Raw genomic sequence first — 13,925 nt, 5'->3', positions numbered from 1 at the left:
CATTATTTGTTCCTGCTACCAATACAGTAAAATGCTGTATATTACTGCTTTAAAATTATAAGAAAAGATCTGATAGGTTATTGCTATGATGGTGTAAGAATGTTGATCCTATTTGGCATTGGATTATAGCAGTTTTTTTGTCTGTCAAATGTTAGTCATTCTTCTGCAGGTTTCATGACAGCAACACAAATATTATGAAATTAATTTGCGAATAAATACTTTGAAAACTACACCTCTTGCTGTTTTGTTTGCTGCAGATAAAAACAGCTGTTCTCTCAACGTTTGGGCTCGGATATGAGAAAGCAAGGCACAGGATAAATGAAGGTGGTGTTGAAGCACAGTGACAACTTGCTGACCGCAAACAAAACTATAAACTATGAACCTCACTTTTTCTCTGAAACAATCACTGCAATCAGTAGCCCATAACTTCCCTTTTGGAGCTGAGGTTTTGAACCACCTGCATGACCTGGCATTTTTGCAGTGTGAACTTGAGCAACAAGCCAATATTTGGCCATTGCTGGAGTGGACTTGGAGGCAATTCAAAGCAGCAGAACTGAGGCAAAGCAGTGAGGCCTGGGCTCTGAAAGTAGGGACAAGTAGTTTTGGCTAATATAAGCACTTGGCCAGATGGAAAAGGCAATGGTGTTGGTGCTGGAGTAGAGAGGTGGGCATGTTCAGGTTGCTGCTCCATGAGGTTTACCTGTCTCTGTGCTGAACTGAGGTTGTGGTTTACAACTAACAGGCTCCTGGATCCGGTGCAGTGATGACTGGCTTTGTGGCTGTGGATTCACTTTCATAGCTTCAGTTCTGAATATTATTTTCTTTCTTTTATTGTTTACGAGATTTTATTTTTCCTGCACAGTGGTTGCTTGACAGTCTTTCTATTTCGCTTCTTTGTTTTGTGGCTGTCTGTATGGAGATGAATCTCAAGGTTGTATATAGTATTTGATAATAAATGTACTTTGAAATGATTGAAGGACAAGGGAATTCAAGTGAGAACTGCTATTCCAGTGTATTAAACTATTAAACAATACCCTAGTATGATAATATCAACTTTTGTCCTTACAATCTACCTCAATCTTGCTCCTTTTGTTTACCTGCACTGCACTTTCTCTATAGCTGTTATGCTTTAATGTGTGTTGTTGTTTTACCTTGTTTCTCCTCAATGCACTGTGTAATTATTTGATCAGTACGAACAGTATGCAAGACAAGCTTCTCACTGTATCTTGGTACATGCGACAATTATAAACCAAATCTAATCCCAGTATATTGCAATATTCTGGTCATAACAGCCTTGTAAAAGTATTCGGCTCCAACCCTTTATTCACATAAATGCGTATTACAACCAGGGATTTTGATCAATTTAACTGTGAATTTTTAATTGTGAATCACATGACCCTTTGTTCCCAACAGTTAAGCCCAAAAATTAGGGAAAATTGTAAAGCATGAAAACCAAAAAATGAAGTATCAGTATTATAGTTCTATTAGCTTTGTACAACATAATGGAGCAAGATTTGCCCATTTTTGCTTCCAAAATTGTTCAAGCTGTGGCAGTGTGCTTTGGGTTGTTGTCCTCTTGGAAGACTAACTTCCTCCCCAGTTTAAGGTTTCTGGCGAAGGCTCGCAGGTTTTCTCTATATTTAGCAACATTCATCTTCCCATTAATCGTGTCCATATTTCCAGTCCCTGCTGCTGAAAAACATTCCCTTAGCATGATGCTAGCTCCACCACACTTTGCAATAGGGATAGTGTTGCCTGGCTGCTGCACAGCATTACATGTACTGCTGTACTACAGTACTACATGTACTGCTTAGTGTAAAAAGTTCCATTTCAGTCTCATCTTCCACATTTTTACAGTATCTTTTAAGTGACTTCTTGCAAAGTCTTTACGGGCAAGGATATGCTCTTTTTCTTTAAGCCAGGTCTTCTCTCTTCCCACTCTTCCATGAATACCCTTTTTGTGCAAGGGTATTTATGGAAGAGCGGGAGTTCCCAGTCTGGGGTGCGCAGACCCCTTGCTAAATGGTATTGGTCCATGGCATAAAAAAGGTTGGGAATCCCTGCTTTGGAGATTGTGGAGTCATGCACATTACCTCCAGTTGCAGCACTGACTTCTGTGGCTCACTCAGTGATTTGTTGTCCCTGTAACCTCTTTTACAAGTGCTGTTCTTCTTTGACGACTAAGTTTAGAGGACTGACCTAGGCAGTGTGGCCATGGTTGCATGTTTTTCCAACTTTCTCAGGATGATTTCTGAGGTATGTTCAGTGCCTTTGAGTTGGTCTTGTACCCTTTCCCAGATTTGTGCTTTTCTATTATCATTTCTCCAGCTTGTTTTGAATGCTCGTTTATCTTCATTTTGGTTTGGTCTATTCGAAATTTAACATTGTTGGATGTTAATGAGAGAAGGGGTATTCATTCTTATGAATTAATTGAAAACAGTTGATCCTCCAATTTTCTACATCAAAAAACTTAGCTGAGTTGGTAAGGCAATAGTATATTGCACCTGAGGAAAGTTAGCGTGGGACAGGCTGTCCCCAGGTTATGAACAAGATCCGTTACTAAGTCTGTCTTTAAGTCAAACTTATAGGTAAGTCGGAACAGGTACATACAGTTCTTATTTAGCGTCAGTTAGTCAAATGTTTGTCTTAGTATATAGTATATATTTTACCTTTCTATGCAGATCTTTTCTTCTTCTCGTCATAAATGGCCTTGTAGCAGCTGAGGCCCTCGGTAACTGTACGGTAAACTTTGGTGAATTTCTCTGTATTAGGATCGTGCTCTTCTAACTTTGCCATTCCTGCTTCAATGAGTTGAAAGGCTTCAGCTAACTCTTTCGTCAAAAACTTTATCGGTTCTAGAGTTGTTAGGTCCCAGTCTTCTTCAAATGCTATCATCACTTTATCCTTTAAAATTGTTCTGATCGTTGACCGACTGTAGCCTAATGCTTTTCCAGTGACCGATGGTATTTCACCTCTTTCCGATTGCTTTATTGTTTCCACTTTATTTTCAATTGTGATCGTTTTCCTTTTCTTTGATGCATCACCAGCACTTGCATCGGATTTATGCTTTGGAGGCAAGGTTACAAGGGTAAATAAGAGAAAATTTTAAGCCAAATACAAAGTTACACACTCAACACAGTGTTAACGGCAACGTGATCCGACTTAAAATGGCGGATGGCATTCTCCTTCCACGAGCTGGTGAACCGCTGAAGTCGCACAATGTTTTCATGAGCATCACAAAGTAGTGCGTGCATTCGTTATTACGAACCATTGTATTTAACTCAAATTTTTAATATAATAGGCTTTATGGCAGTCTGTTCATAAGTACGAGTTGTCTGTAAGTCGGATGTTCGTAACCCGGGGACTGCCTGTAATTACAAAGGGGATGAATAGTACTTCTACCTCACAATTTTAAATTGACAAGTTTTAGATTTTTCCTTTTGATTTGACGTGATGCACCATGTTTTGTAGATTAGCCTAAAAAGAAAGTAGTTGTGGGGGCCAAATGCCTTTTCAAAGCATTGTATTTTTAATTTGCACTTCTGTTGGCAATAGATTACCTGAAAGGATAATTGTACAGTGAGGTAAAGGCTACAATTTTGTTTTCTTCCAACTTTATTTCTTTTTGAGTATGGGTCCTGCCTCTTCAAATTAATAATCTAGGTTTGGAGGTTTTAACTCTACATTAGTAATGCAAGGATTATGTTAACTTCAAAAAATATATTTTTATATATAGCTGCTTAATACTACTAGGAACTCTTAATTATTTGAACATATTTCATAAATGTTTGCAGGAAAGAAACCAGACTCAGAAAAGACCGATGAGAAGAAGAAGAAATTGATATCACCACCATTGCCTACAACGCCACAGTTCCAGGTGGGTGTAGTGAAAAATTAAAATGGTGTGCTGGAGAGAGCAAAATACTATAATACTACAAACCTGAAATAACAGAACATGCTAGAAAGAAACAAGGTCAGACAGCACCCATGGAGAGAGTAACAGACTTAATTACTGGCAAAAATATTCCTAGGAAAATTACTTTGTGCTAAGATGGTAAAGTTCGTGAATTAAGTCCCTGATAAACGTGACCTTAATCTTAGGATGACGAAAAACATTGTATTTTAACCTTTTGAAATTCATTGTGAGGTCATGATACAAGTGTATTTTGTTTGTGACTACATGACATGAAAATCCAAGGTATTATTCGAAGGGTTGGGTACAGGTGGATGGGGATGTGGGGAGGAGAAGAGGAAAGCAATTAATATTGTAGACAGATTTTAAACATTTCTATGTATTTCATTTTAGAGGAAGGAAGAAATTCCCTGATAACTTTTGTATATACTGTTAGGTAGTCTTCAATTTCCAGAAGGTGAATTTCAGCCATTTTCTCAAGTTTGCACCAGAATTCTGAATTCCCACATGCAACTCTTAAGTGAGGGCAGCTCAGACAAAATGCACTGTTTCTCCCCAGATATGAAGGGCTTATGAATGGTCGTAATCAGGGTCAAGGGCTGGCTTGGATCATCAGGGTTCTCGACCTGACATTGCCTGACCTCAATAGGTGCCATTCTGGTAGATCTATCTGGGTAAAACCTCTCCCTGAGATACCTCCACACTAATTCCCACACTACGCAAAATATAAAAGACCAGTTAAACAGCACATACTTAAAACTACAAAAAATATACTCTACAGTACAAACACGAGGAAATCTGCAGATGCTGGTGTTACGTACCCCGTAACTGGGTCACTTACCAGCAAAGATAGAGAGGTCCGTTGAAGTCTGATGGTACTATTTTTAACGGTATTTATTGATAAAAATACACAAAAATAATATCAATGCAAACATACATATAATATACGTCGTCAATACTAAATCTAAAAGCGCGGGTATAATAATAATCAATAAGAAATAGCTCTATCGTTGTCTAGGGGATAATGTATTGTCTGATGGAAATATAAAAGTCACTCAAGTTCATTCAAGCTGCAGCTTGTTGGTTGGAGAGAGAGACGGAGGTTTAACTTGCCCATTCCTTTTATGATGTCAATCCTTCGAGAGTCGTTGGGGGCTGATTTCCCCGTTGTGGTTAGCTAAAGCCGGGCTTCCGTGGTAAAGGCCCCACCAATTCCGAGGCAAACGGAAAAGGACGCACGTGGGCTTTTCTACCGGCTCTCGCTATTACGCTGTTACAGGAGTTCTAGCATTTCTTCTGGTGCGTCTGAGGGGCTGTCCCCCCAGACCCTCTTTTATCCTGACTCACAGGGTCTCAGATGTCAATCAGGTTGGGATGATGCAATCCCTCCACCAACCCCCCTCGGTTCATTGCCTGGGGGGCTTCGATGAATCGTATGGTATTCAATACACAATTCCGTCTCCAAAAGACAATGACCTGTTCCGTGGCTTTGTATCTCGGAGGCCCAGGACACATTCCAAACATTGAGGAATCTGCATGGCTCTCTCTCATTTCCTGGGTCTCCTGACTCGAAGCAATAGCGATCCTGCGATTCTCAAAAAGGAGGGGGCCACAGGCGTAACACTGGTAATTCAAGCAACACACACAAAATGCTGGTAGAATGCAGCAGGCCAGGCAGCATCTATAGGGAGAAGCAATGTCAACGTTTTGGGCCGAGACCCTTCGTCAGGACTAACTGAAAGGAAAGATAGTAAGAGATTTGAAAGTAGGAGGGGAGGGGAAAATGTGAAATGATAGGAGAAGACCGGAGGGGGTGGGGTGAAGCTGAGAGCCAGAAAGGTGATTGGCAAGAGGGATACAGAGCTAGAGAAGGGAAAGGATCATGGGACGGGAGGCCTAGGGAGAAAGAAAGGGGGAGGGGAGCACCAGAGGGAGATGAAGAACAGGTAGCATGATGGGCAGAGAGAGAAAGAAAAAAAAAGGAGGGGGAAAAACAAAAAAAAAAACTAAATATATCAGAAATGGGGTAAGAAGGGGAGGAGGGGCATTAACGGAAGTTAGAGAAGTCAATGTTCATGCCATCAGGATGGAGGCTACCCAGCCGGTATATAAGGTGTTGTTCCTCCAACCTGAGTGTGGCTTCATCTTGACAGTAGAGGAGGCCATGGATAGACATATCAGAATGGGAATGGGACATGGAATTAAAATGTGCAGCCACTGGGAGATCCTGCTTTCTCTGGCGGACCGAGCGTAGGTGTTCAGCGAAACGATCTCCCAGTCTGCGTCGGGTCTCACCAATCAAAGGCCACACTAGGAGCACCGGATTCAGTATACCACACCAGCCGAATCACAGGTGAAGTGTCTCCTCACCTGGAAGGACTGTCTGGGGCCCTGAGTGGTGGTGAGGGAGGAAGTGTAAGGGCAGGTGTAGCACTTGTTCCGCTTGCAAGGATAAGTGTCAGGAGGGAGATTGGTGGGAAGGGATGGTGGGGGGGGGGGGGGTAATGAATGGACAAGGGAGTCATATAGGGAGCGATCCCTGCGGAAAGCAGAAAGGGTGGGGAGGGAAAGATGTGCTTGGTAGTGGGATCCCATTGGAGGTGGCGGAAGTTACGGAGAATTATACGTTGGATCCGGAGAGTGTTGTGGTGGTAGGTGAGGACAAGTGGGGACCCTATCCCGAGTGGGGTTGTGGGCGGATGGGGTGAGGGCAGATGTGCGGGAAATGGGAGAGATGTGTTTGAGAGCAGAGTTGATGGTGGAAGAAGGGAAGCCCCTTTGTTTAAAAAAGGAGGACATCTCCTTCGTCTTGGAATGAAAAGCCTTATCCTGAGAGCAGATGTGGCGGAGATGGAGGAATTGTGAGAAGGGGATAGCATTTTTGCAAGAGACAGGGTGGGAAGAGGAATAGTCCAGGTAGCTGTGAGAGTCTGTAGGCTTATAGTAGATATCAGTGGATAGGCTGTCTCCAGAGATGGAGACAGAAAGATAAGAAAGGGGAAGAAGGTGTCAGAAATAGACCAGGTAAATTTGAGGGCAGGGTGAAAGTTGGAGGCAAAGTTAATGAAGTCAACGAGCTCAGCATGTGTGCAAGAGACAGCGCCAGTGCAGTCGTCAATGTAGCGAAGGAAAAGAGGGGGATGGATACCCGTATAGGCTTGGAGCAGGGACTGTTCCACAAAGCCAACGAAAAGGCAGGCATAACTGGGATCCATGTGGGTGCCCATGGCTACACCTTTAGTTTGGAGGAAGTGGGAGGAGCCAAAGGTAAAATTATTAAGAGTAAGAACTAATTCAGCTAGACGGAGGAGAGTGGTGGTAGAGGGGAATTGGTTAGGTCTGGAATCCAAAAAGAAGCGGAGAGCTTTGAGACCTTCCTGGTGGAGGATGGAGGTAAATAGGGACTGGACATCCATGGTGAAAATAAGGCGGTGGGGGCCAGGGAACTTCCAGGTGAGGTGACATTTCACCTGTGAGTCGGCTGGTGTGGTATACTGCGTCCAGTGCTCCCGGTGTGGCCTTTTATATATTGGTGAGACCCAACACAGACCGAGAGACCGTTTCGCTGAACACCTACGCTCGGTCCGCCAGAGAAAGCAGAATCTCCCAGTGGCCACACATTTTAATTCCACGTCCCATTCCCAGTCTGATATGTCTATCCTTGGCCTCCTCTACTGTCAAGATGAAGCCACACTCAGGTTGGAGGAACAACACCTTGTATACCGGCTGGGTAGCCTCCAACCTGATGGCATGAACATTGACTTCTCTAACTTCCGTTAATGCCCCTCCTGCCCTTCTTACCCCATCCCTGATATATTTAGTTTTATTTTTGTATTTTTTCCCCCCTCCCCTTTTTTTCTTTCTCTCTCTGCCTGTTCTCCATCTCCCTCTGGTGCTCCCTTCCCCCTTTCCTTCTCCCTAGGCCTCCCGTCCCATGATCCTTTTCCTTCTCTAGATCTGTATCTCTTTTGCCAATCACCTTTCCAGCTCTCAGTTTCACCCCACCCCCTCTGGTCTTCTATCTTTTCGCATTTTCCCCTCCCCCTCCTACTTTCAAATCTCTTACTATCTTTCCTTTCAGTTAGTCCTGACGAAGGGTCTCGGCACAAACCGTCAACATTGCTTCTCCTTATAGATGCTGCCTGGCCTGCTGTGTTCCACCAGCATTTTGTGTGTGTTACTCTACAGTGCCATTTTTGAGCACCTGAACTCATGATGCCTGCTGTATTCCTTTGTATCACACTTGCAAAACGTACACTAAAATGCAGCTCCCTGAACGAGTATACTTGTCCCCACTCTAGCGTCCCAAACTGTCGGTAACCACCCTTCGCAACTGGTGGCTCCGTCTCACCAAGTTCCCTCATTACATAAACACACATGCACGCGCACACAGTACTTTTATATCTACCAGTTCAACTCTGCGTTCGTGATACCTCGTGTTCCCATGTACCACTGACCCGAACAGATCCAAGTGTGAGTGCTGTATTAGAAAATACTCACCCACTTAGACTGCTAAGATCGCTAGCCACACGATCGGTCATGAAGATATCCCACTCCTTACACCAAATGTTGCGTGAATGAAATCACCGGAGAGAGTTACTGGTAGATACAAAGCAGCTTCTTTATTTGACTAAACCAGGTACAGCATACAATGTACTGAGACGCTTTCGGTGGAAAGGTCTACTGACCCAACGTGGGGCTTGATATTTATTTGCTAAACACAAAGGACAATCCACATTTACAAAGTATGAACAATGCTTTCTTTAGAAGCTACATACAAACTTCACACCTTCTGATTCGCTTCCATCCCACAGGCACTAGATGGTCTGTGGACTGTGAGTCATAGCTTCTAGGAATGCATTGTTCCAAGTTAAATCCACAATACATTGTCAAGGAACAGAAGACTGATAGCCAAAGCCATTTGCTAAATGTAAATAACCTCAACCCAAAAATCACTCTAATAATCTATTTTCATAAATAAATGAAGATGTTCAGTGATTAACTATACATCAGATCATATGCTTTGAGTTGTAACACAGTACAGACCTTTTTTCTTTTTCTTTTTCATCCCTTTACCCAATGTTTCTATGATCTTTACTAAAATGTGGGATTTTTTTGTGGATGCAGAACCAATCTGGACTTGTTCAGTGCTGTATGTATCATGTCTCTCCAATTTACAGTAGTTATTTCCCTGTAAGACCTATTGAAATTGCTTCTCTGCTGGCTCAGATGTTTAAAATTCTGAATGATCAATGATGAATCCATCCTTCTCAGTGAGGTGCCTGTCTCAAACCTCAGTTCACACTCGGTTTATTGCTATGGGTGCAAAAATGAGGATTCTGAATTCAGCAAAGGATATTATTTCAAAGTAAACATTGATCCCTTGGTAGAAACTAGGAAAATAATAATGGGATAAAGGAAATACAGAAATGTTAAATAACACTTTTGTGTTTGTCTGCAGTCAAGACAATAAATGCATTTCACAGTTAGTATGTAATCGAGAAGTATTTAAACAACTAATATTTCCAGGTAAAATGGATCTAATCAAAGTAATGTAAGAAAGAGATGACAAGTGATAGTGGATGCATTGCTTATAATTGTTCAAAAGTCAGAATTCTCAATACTCAAGAGCCCAAGCAAAGGTGAAGGAAATCAACAGGCTTTTGAATTGACATGATATTGATCACTGGGAAATTCCTGAAAATTTTCATAAGAAAGGTGATAAAAGAAAAGTAATGGGTTCATCATGATTAGGTAGTCATTATGACTGTGTACAGCAGAATATGTAACCATCAAATTTATCAGAGTTCTTTGATAGTATAGTCCTATTGTGGATAAAGTGAAACCTACAGATCTATTTAGATTTCAAAATGACAAGGTTTAGAGGATCATGTTGGTGTATATTTCAGTTCTGCAAAATGGTGCTGATTGGTATGTAAAGATGGTTAAATTAAGTTGTGAGGAGGCTTAAGTCTGCAAAGGGACATAAGCAGGTTAAGTAAATGTGCAAGAGTTGTCTGATGGAGTATTCTTTGAGGAAATTATCCACTTCCATAAGAGTAGAAAAATTCTGAATTATATAAACACTGAGGTGTTAGGGAGTGGAATGTGTATCCTTTTTGGTGAAGGGAAATAGGCTACAAGGTAAAGGAAAAATTGCTGCAGCTGTACAGAGCTTTGAATACACACTTGTAGTACTGTAGTGCTGAAATAACGACACGTAGTCGGTGAGCTGCAGTTGCAAAAGAGGTTTATTCAAACTTCGTGGCCTCGCTTTAAAGCCTTCCTGTTCCCGCCCTCCCCGAGCGGGAATGCTGTAGGGAACGCGTATTCATAGTCCCGTCCCGCGCGCGGGCTTTTCCCCTTGCTGGTGAAGCAGGCTTGGCGCCCACTTTGGAACCAGCCTCAGTGCTGGCGCGCGCCACTTTGTGAGCCGGTTCGAGTGCGCTGGGAAGTGGGTCGCCACATAACCACCCCCCCCAGAACCGGCGATACACCCCCCAATGTCCTCAGTCTAGGTTGGACTCTGTTTGGGAGGTCTGCCTCTGTGCCGCAGTGCCTGAATCTTGACCGGCTGCGCCGTCCACATGGGCCGGTTTGAGTCGGTCCACCGTGAAAACCTCCTCTTTCCCCTCAATGTCCAGCATGAATATGGACCCGTTGTTTCTGATAACCGTAATCGGCCCCTCGTAGGGCCGCTGTAGCGGTGCCCGATGTCCGCCCTGTCGTAAAAAAATGAACTTACAGTTTTGCAGGTCTTTGGGTACGCAGGTCAGGTTCTGCCCATGCTGTGAAGTGGGTATGGGGGCCAGGTTACCAAGCCTCTCGTGTAGCCTGCCCAGAACTGCTGTGGGTTCTTCATCTTGCCCCTTTGGGGCTGGTATGAACTCCCCTGGGACGACCAGCGGTGCGCCGTACTCCAACTCAGCCGATGAGGCGTGCAGATCCTCTTTGGGCGCCGTGCGGATTCCGAGCAGGACCCAGGGAAGTTTGTCTGCCCAGTTAGGCCCTTTGAGGTGGGCCATGAGAGCGGACTTCAGGTGAAGGTGGAAACGCTCCACTAGCCCGTTCGACTGTGGGTGGTAAGCAGTTGTGTGGTGCAGCTGTGTTCCCAAAAGGCTGGCCATAGCTGACCACAGGCTGGAGGTGAACTGGGCGCCTCTGTCGGAGGTAATGTGGGCCGGTACACCAAAGCGAGATACCCAGGTTGCAATCAGTGCTCGGGTGCAAGATTCGGAGGTGGTGTCGGTGAGCGGGACCGCCTCTGGCCATCTTGTGAACCGGTCCACGATAGTGAGGAGGTGCCGCGCTCCTCGCAACACTGGCAGGGGGCCCACGATATCCACATGAATGTGGTCAAAACGCTGGCGGGTGGGGTGGAACTGCTGTGGCAGAGCTTTGGTGTGCTGCTGCACCTTGGCTGTTTGGCAGTGCATGCAAGTTTTGGCCCCTTCACTGACCTGCTTGTGGAGTCCGTGCCAAACGAACCTGTTGGCTACCATCTGGACGGTTGACCTGATGGAGGGGTGCTCTAAGTTGTGAATGGAGTTGAAAACGCGCCGCCGCCAGGCTGCCGGGACAATGGGGTGGGGTTGGCCAGTGGTGACATCACAGAGTAGGGTCCTCTCACTTGGGCCTACGGGGAGGTCCTGGAGCTGCAAACTGGAGACTGCAGTCCTGTAACTCGGGATCTCCTCATCTGTCTGCTGCGCTTCAGCCAGCGCTTCATAGTCTACCCCCTGGGACAGGGCTTGGATGTTAAGGCGGGAGAGGGCGTCTGCCACAACATTGTCCTTTCCTGAGACATGCTGGACATCCGTCGTGTATTCGGAGATGTAGGACAGATGTTGCTGCTGGCGGGATGACCAGGGGTCGGATGCTTTCATGAACGCAAAGGTAAGAGGTGTGGTCCGTGAACGCGGTGAAGGGCCTACCTTCTAAGAAGTACTTGAAATGCCGGATTGCCAGGTATAGCACCAACAGTTCCCGGTCGAAAGCACTGTTTTTGAGCTTGGGTGGTCGTAGGTGATTGCTGAAAAATGCCAGGGGTTGCCAGCGACCCTCGATGAGTTGTTCCAGCACTCCACTGACTGCCGTGTTAAATGCATCCACTGTGAGGGCGGTAGGGACGTCCGTTCTGGGGTGTACTAGCATTGCGGCATTTGCCAAGGCTTCTTTGGTTTTAATGAAAGCGGCGGCAAACTCCTCGTCCCAGGTAATGTACTTGCCCTTACCCGACATCAGGGCGAACAGCATGATTCGGGCAGCTGAAGGGAGGAAGCGGTGGTAGAAATTCACCATATCCATGAATTCCTGAAGGCCTTTGATTGTGTTGGGTCGGGGGAAATGGCGGACCGCGTCTACCTTGGCGGGCAGAGGGGTTGCCCCATCTTTAATAATCCTGTGGCCCAGGAAGTCGATGGTGTTGAGCCCGAACTGGCATTTGGTCGGGTTGATTGTCAGGCCGTATTCACTCAGTCGGGCGTAGAGTTGACGGAGGTGGGGACAGATGCTCCTGACGACTGCTGCTTGCTATGAGGATGTCGTCCAAATAGATGAAAGCGAAGTCCAGGTCGCGTCCCACCACGTCCATTAACCGCTGAAACGTCTGCGGTATTCTTTAGGCTGAACGGCATGCGGAGGAACTCGAAAAGGCCAAAAGAGGTGATGAGAGCCATTTTGGGGACGTCGTCCAGATGCATCGGGATTTGATGGTAGCCCCAGACGAGGTCTACCTTGGAGAAGATCCGTGCGCCGTGCAGGTTTGCTGCAAAGTCCTGAATGTGTGGCACAGGGTAGCGGTCTGGTGTTGTAGCCTCGTTCAGCCTGTGGTAGTCGCCGCATGGTCTCCAGCCCTCTGTTGCTTTGGGCACCATGTGCAGGGGGGAGGCCCATGGGCTGTTGGACCGCTGTATGATCCCCAATTCCTCCATCCTCCTGAACTCCTTCACCAGTCGGAGATTGTCCGGGGGAAGCCTTCAAGCACGGGCGTGGAGGGGTGGCCCTTGTGTCGGGATGTGGTGCTGTACGCTGTGTCTGGGCATGGCTGCCATGAACTGCGGCGCCAGAACCGATGGGAAATCCGCCAGGACTCTGGTGAAGTGTTGTCGGACAGTGTGATGGAGTCTAGGTGTGGGGCCGGCAACTGGGCTTCACCCAGGGAGAACGTTTGAAAGGTCTCGGCGTGGACCAGTCTCTTCCTTGGCAGGTTGACCAGTAGGCTGTGAGCTTGCAAAAACTCCGCTCCCAGGAGCGGTTGGGCTACGGCGGCCAGTGTGAAGTCCCATGTGAACCGGCTGGAGCCGAACTGTAGCTGCACTGTATGGGTGCCGTAGGTCCTTACCGTGCTGCCGTTTGCGGCCCTCAGGGTGGGACCTGGTTCTCTGTTGCGGGTGTCGTAACTCGTCGGAGGTAAGACGCTGATCTCGGCTCCGGTGTCGACCAAAGAGCAGCGTCCCAACTGTTTGTCCCAGACACACAGGAGGCTATCCCGATGGCCAGCCGCCGTAGCCATCAGCGGTGGCTGGCCCTGGCGTTTCCCGGGAACTTGTAAGGCGGGCTACAGCGGCGGGCTTCTGTCTGTTTGTTGGTCTCCTCACCCCTGCCTCTGGGGTTAGCGGGCTCTGCGGCTGGGTCTGGTCTGGTTTGCTGCTGGGAGTGTGGCCTGGTGATCTGTGCGACGGACGCCCCACTCTCCTTGGCTTTCCACAGCACATCTGCCCGGGCCACCACCTTCCGGGGGTCGCTGAAATCCGCGTTGGACAGCAGTAGGCTTATGTCCTCGGGCAGCTGCTCCAGGAACATGAGGCAGGGCTTGTGACCTCCAGCCAGGGACAGCATCTCATTCATCAAAGCCGACGGTGGCCTGTCCCCCAAACCATCCAGGTACAGTAAGCGGGCAGCTCGCTCACGCCGTGAGAGTCCGAAAGTCCTTATGAACAAGGCTTTGAATTCTGTGTATTTGCCATCCTCCGGGAGCGACTGTATGAACTCCTCAACCTGGGAGGCTGTC

At 46.4% G+C, this 13,925-nt stretch overlaps 1 protein-coding gene across 1 annotated transcript in view; it reads left to right on the top strand.

Moving 5' to 3' along the window:
- Nucleotides 1–13,925, top strand: part of LOC140729792 (uncharacterized bromodomain-containing protein 10) — a gene marked incomplete at its 5' end in the record, with an annotated part of 96,008 nt that overhangs the window by 53,796 nt on the left and 28,287 nt on the right. The window contains one exon of the mRNA XM_073050008.1: nt 3,795–3,877. Within this exon, the coding sequence (XP_072906109.1) occupies nt 3,795–3,877 (83 nt within the window). The remainder of the gene's footprint in view (nt 1–3,794; nt 3,878–13,925) is intronic.

Source organism: Hemitrygon akajei, chromosome 6 (genome assembly GCF_048418815.1).
Source record: "Hemitrygon akajei chromosome 6, sHemAka1.3, whole genome shotgun sequence".
Classification (NCBI taxonomy): domain Eukaryota; kingdom Metazoa; phylum Chordata; class Chondrichthyes; order Myliobatiformes; family Dasyatidae; genus Hemitrygon; species Hemitrygon akajei.
This window is presented reverse-complemented; position numbering and strand designations above follow the sequence as displayed.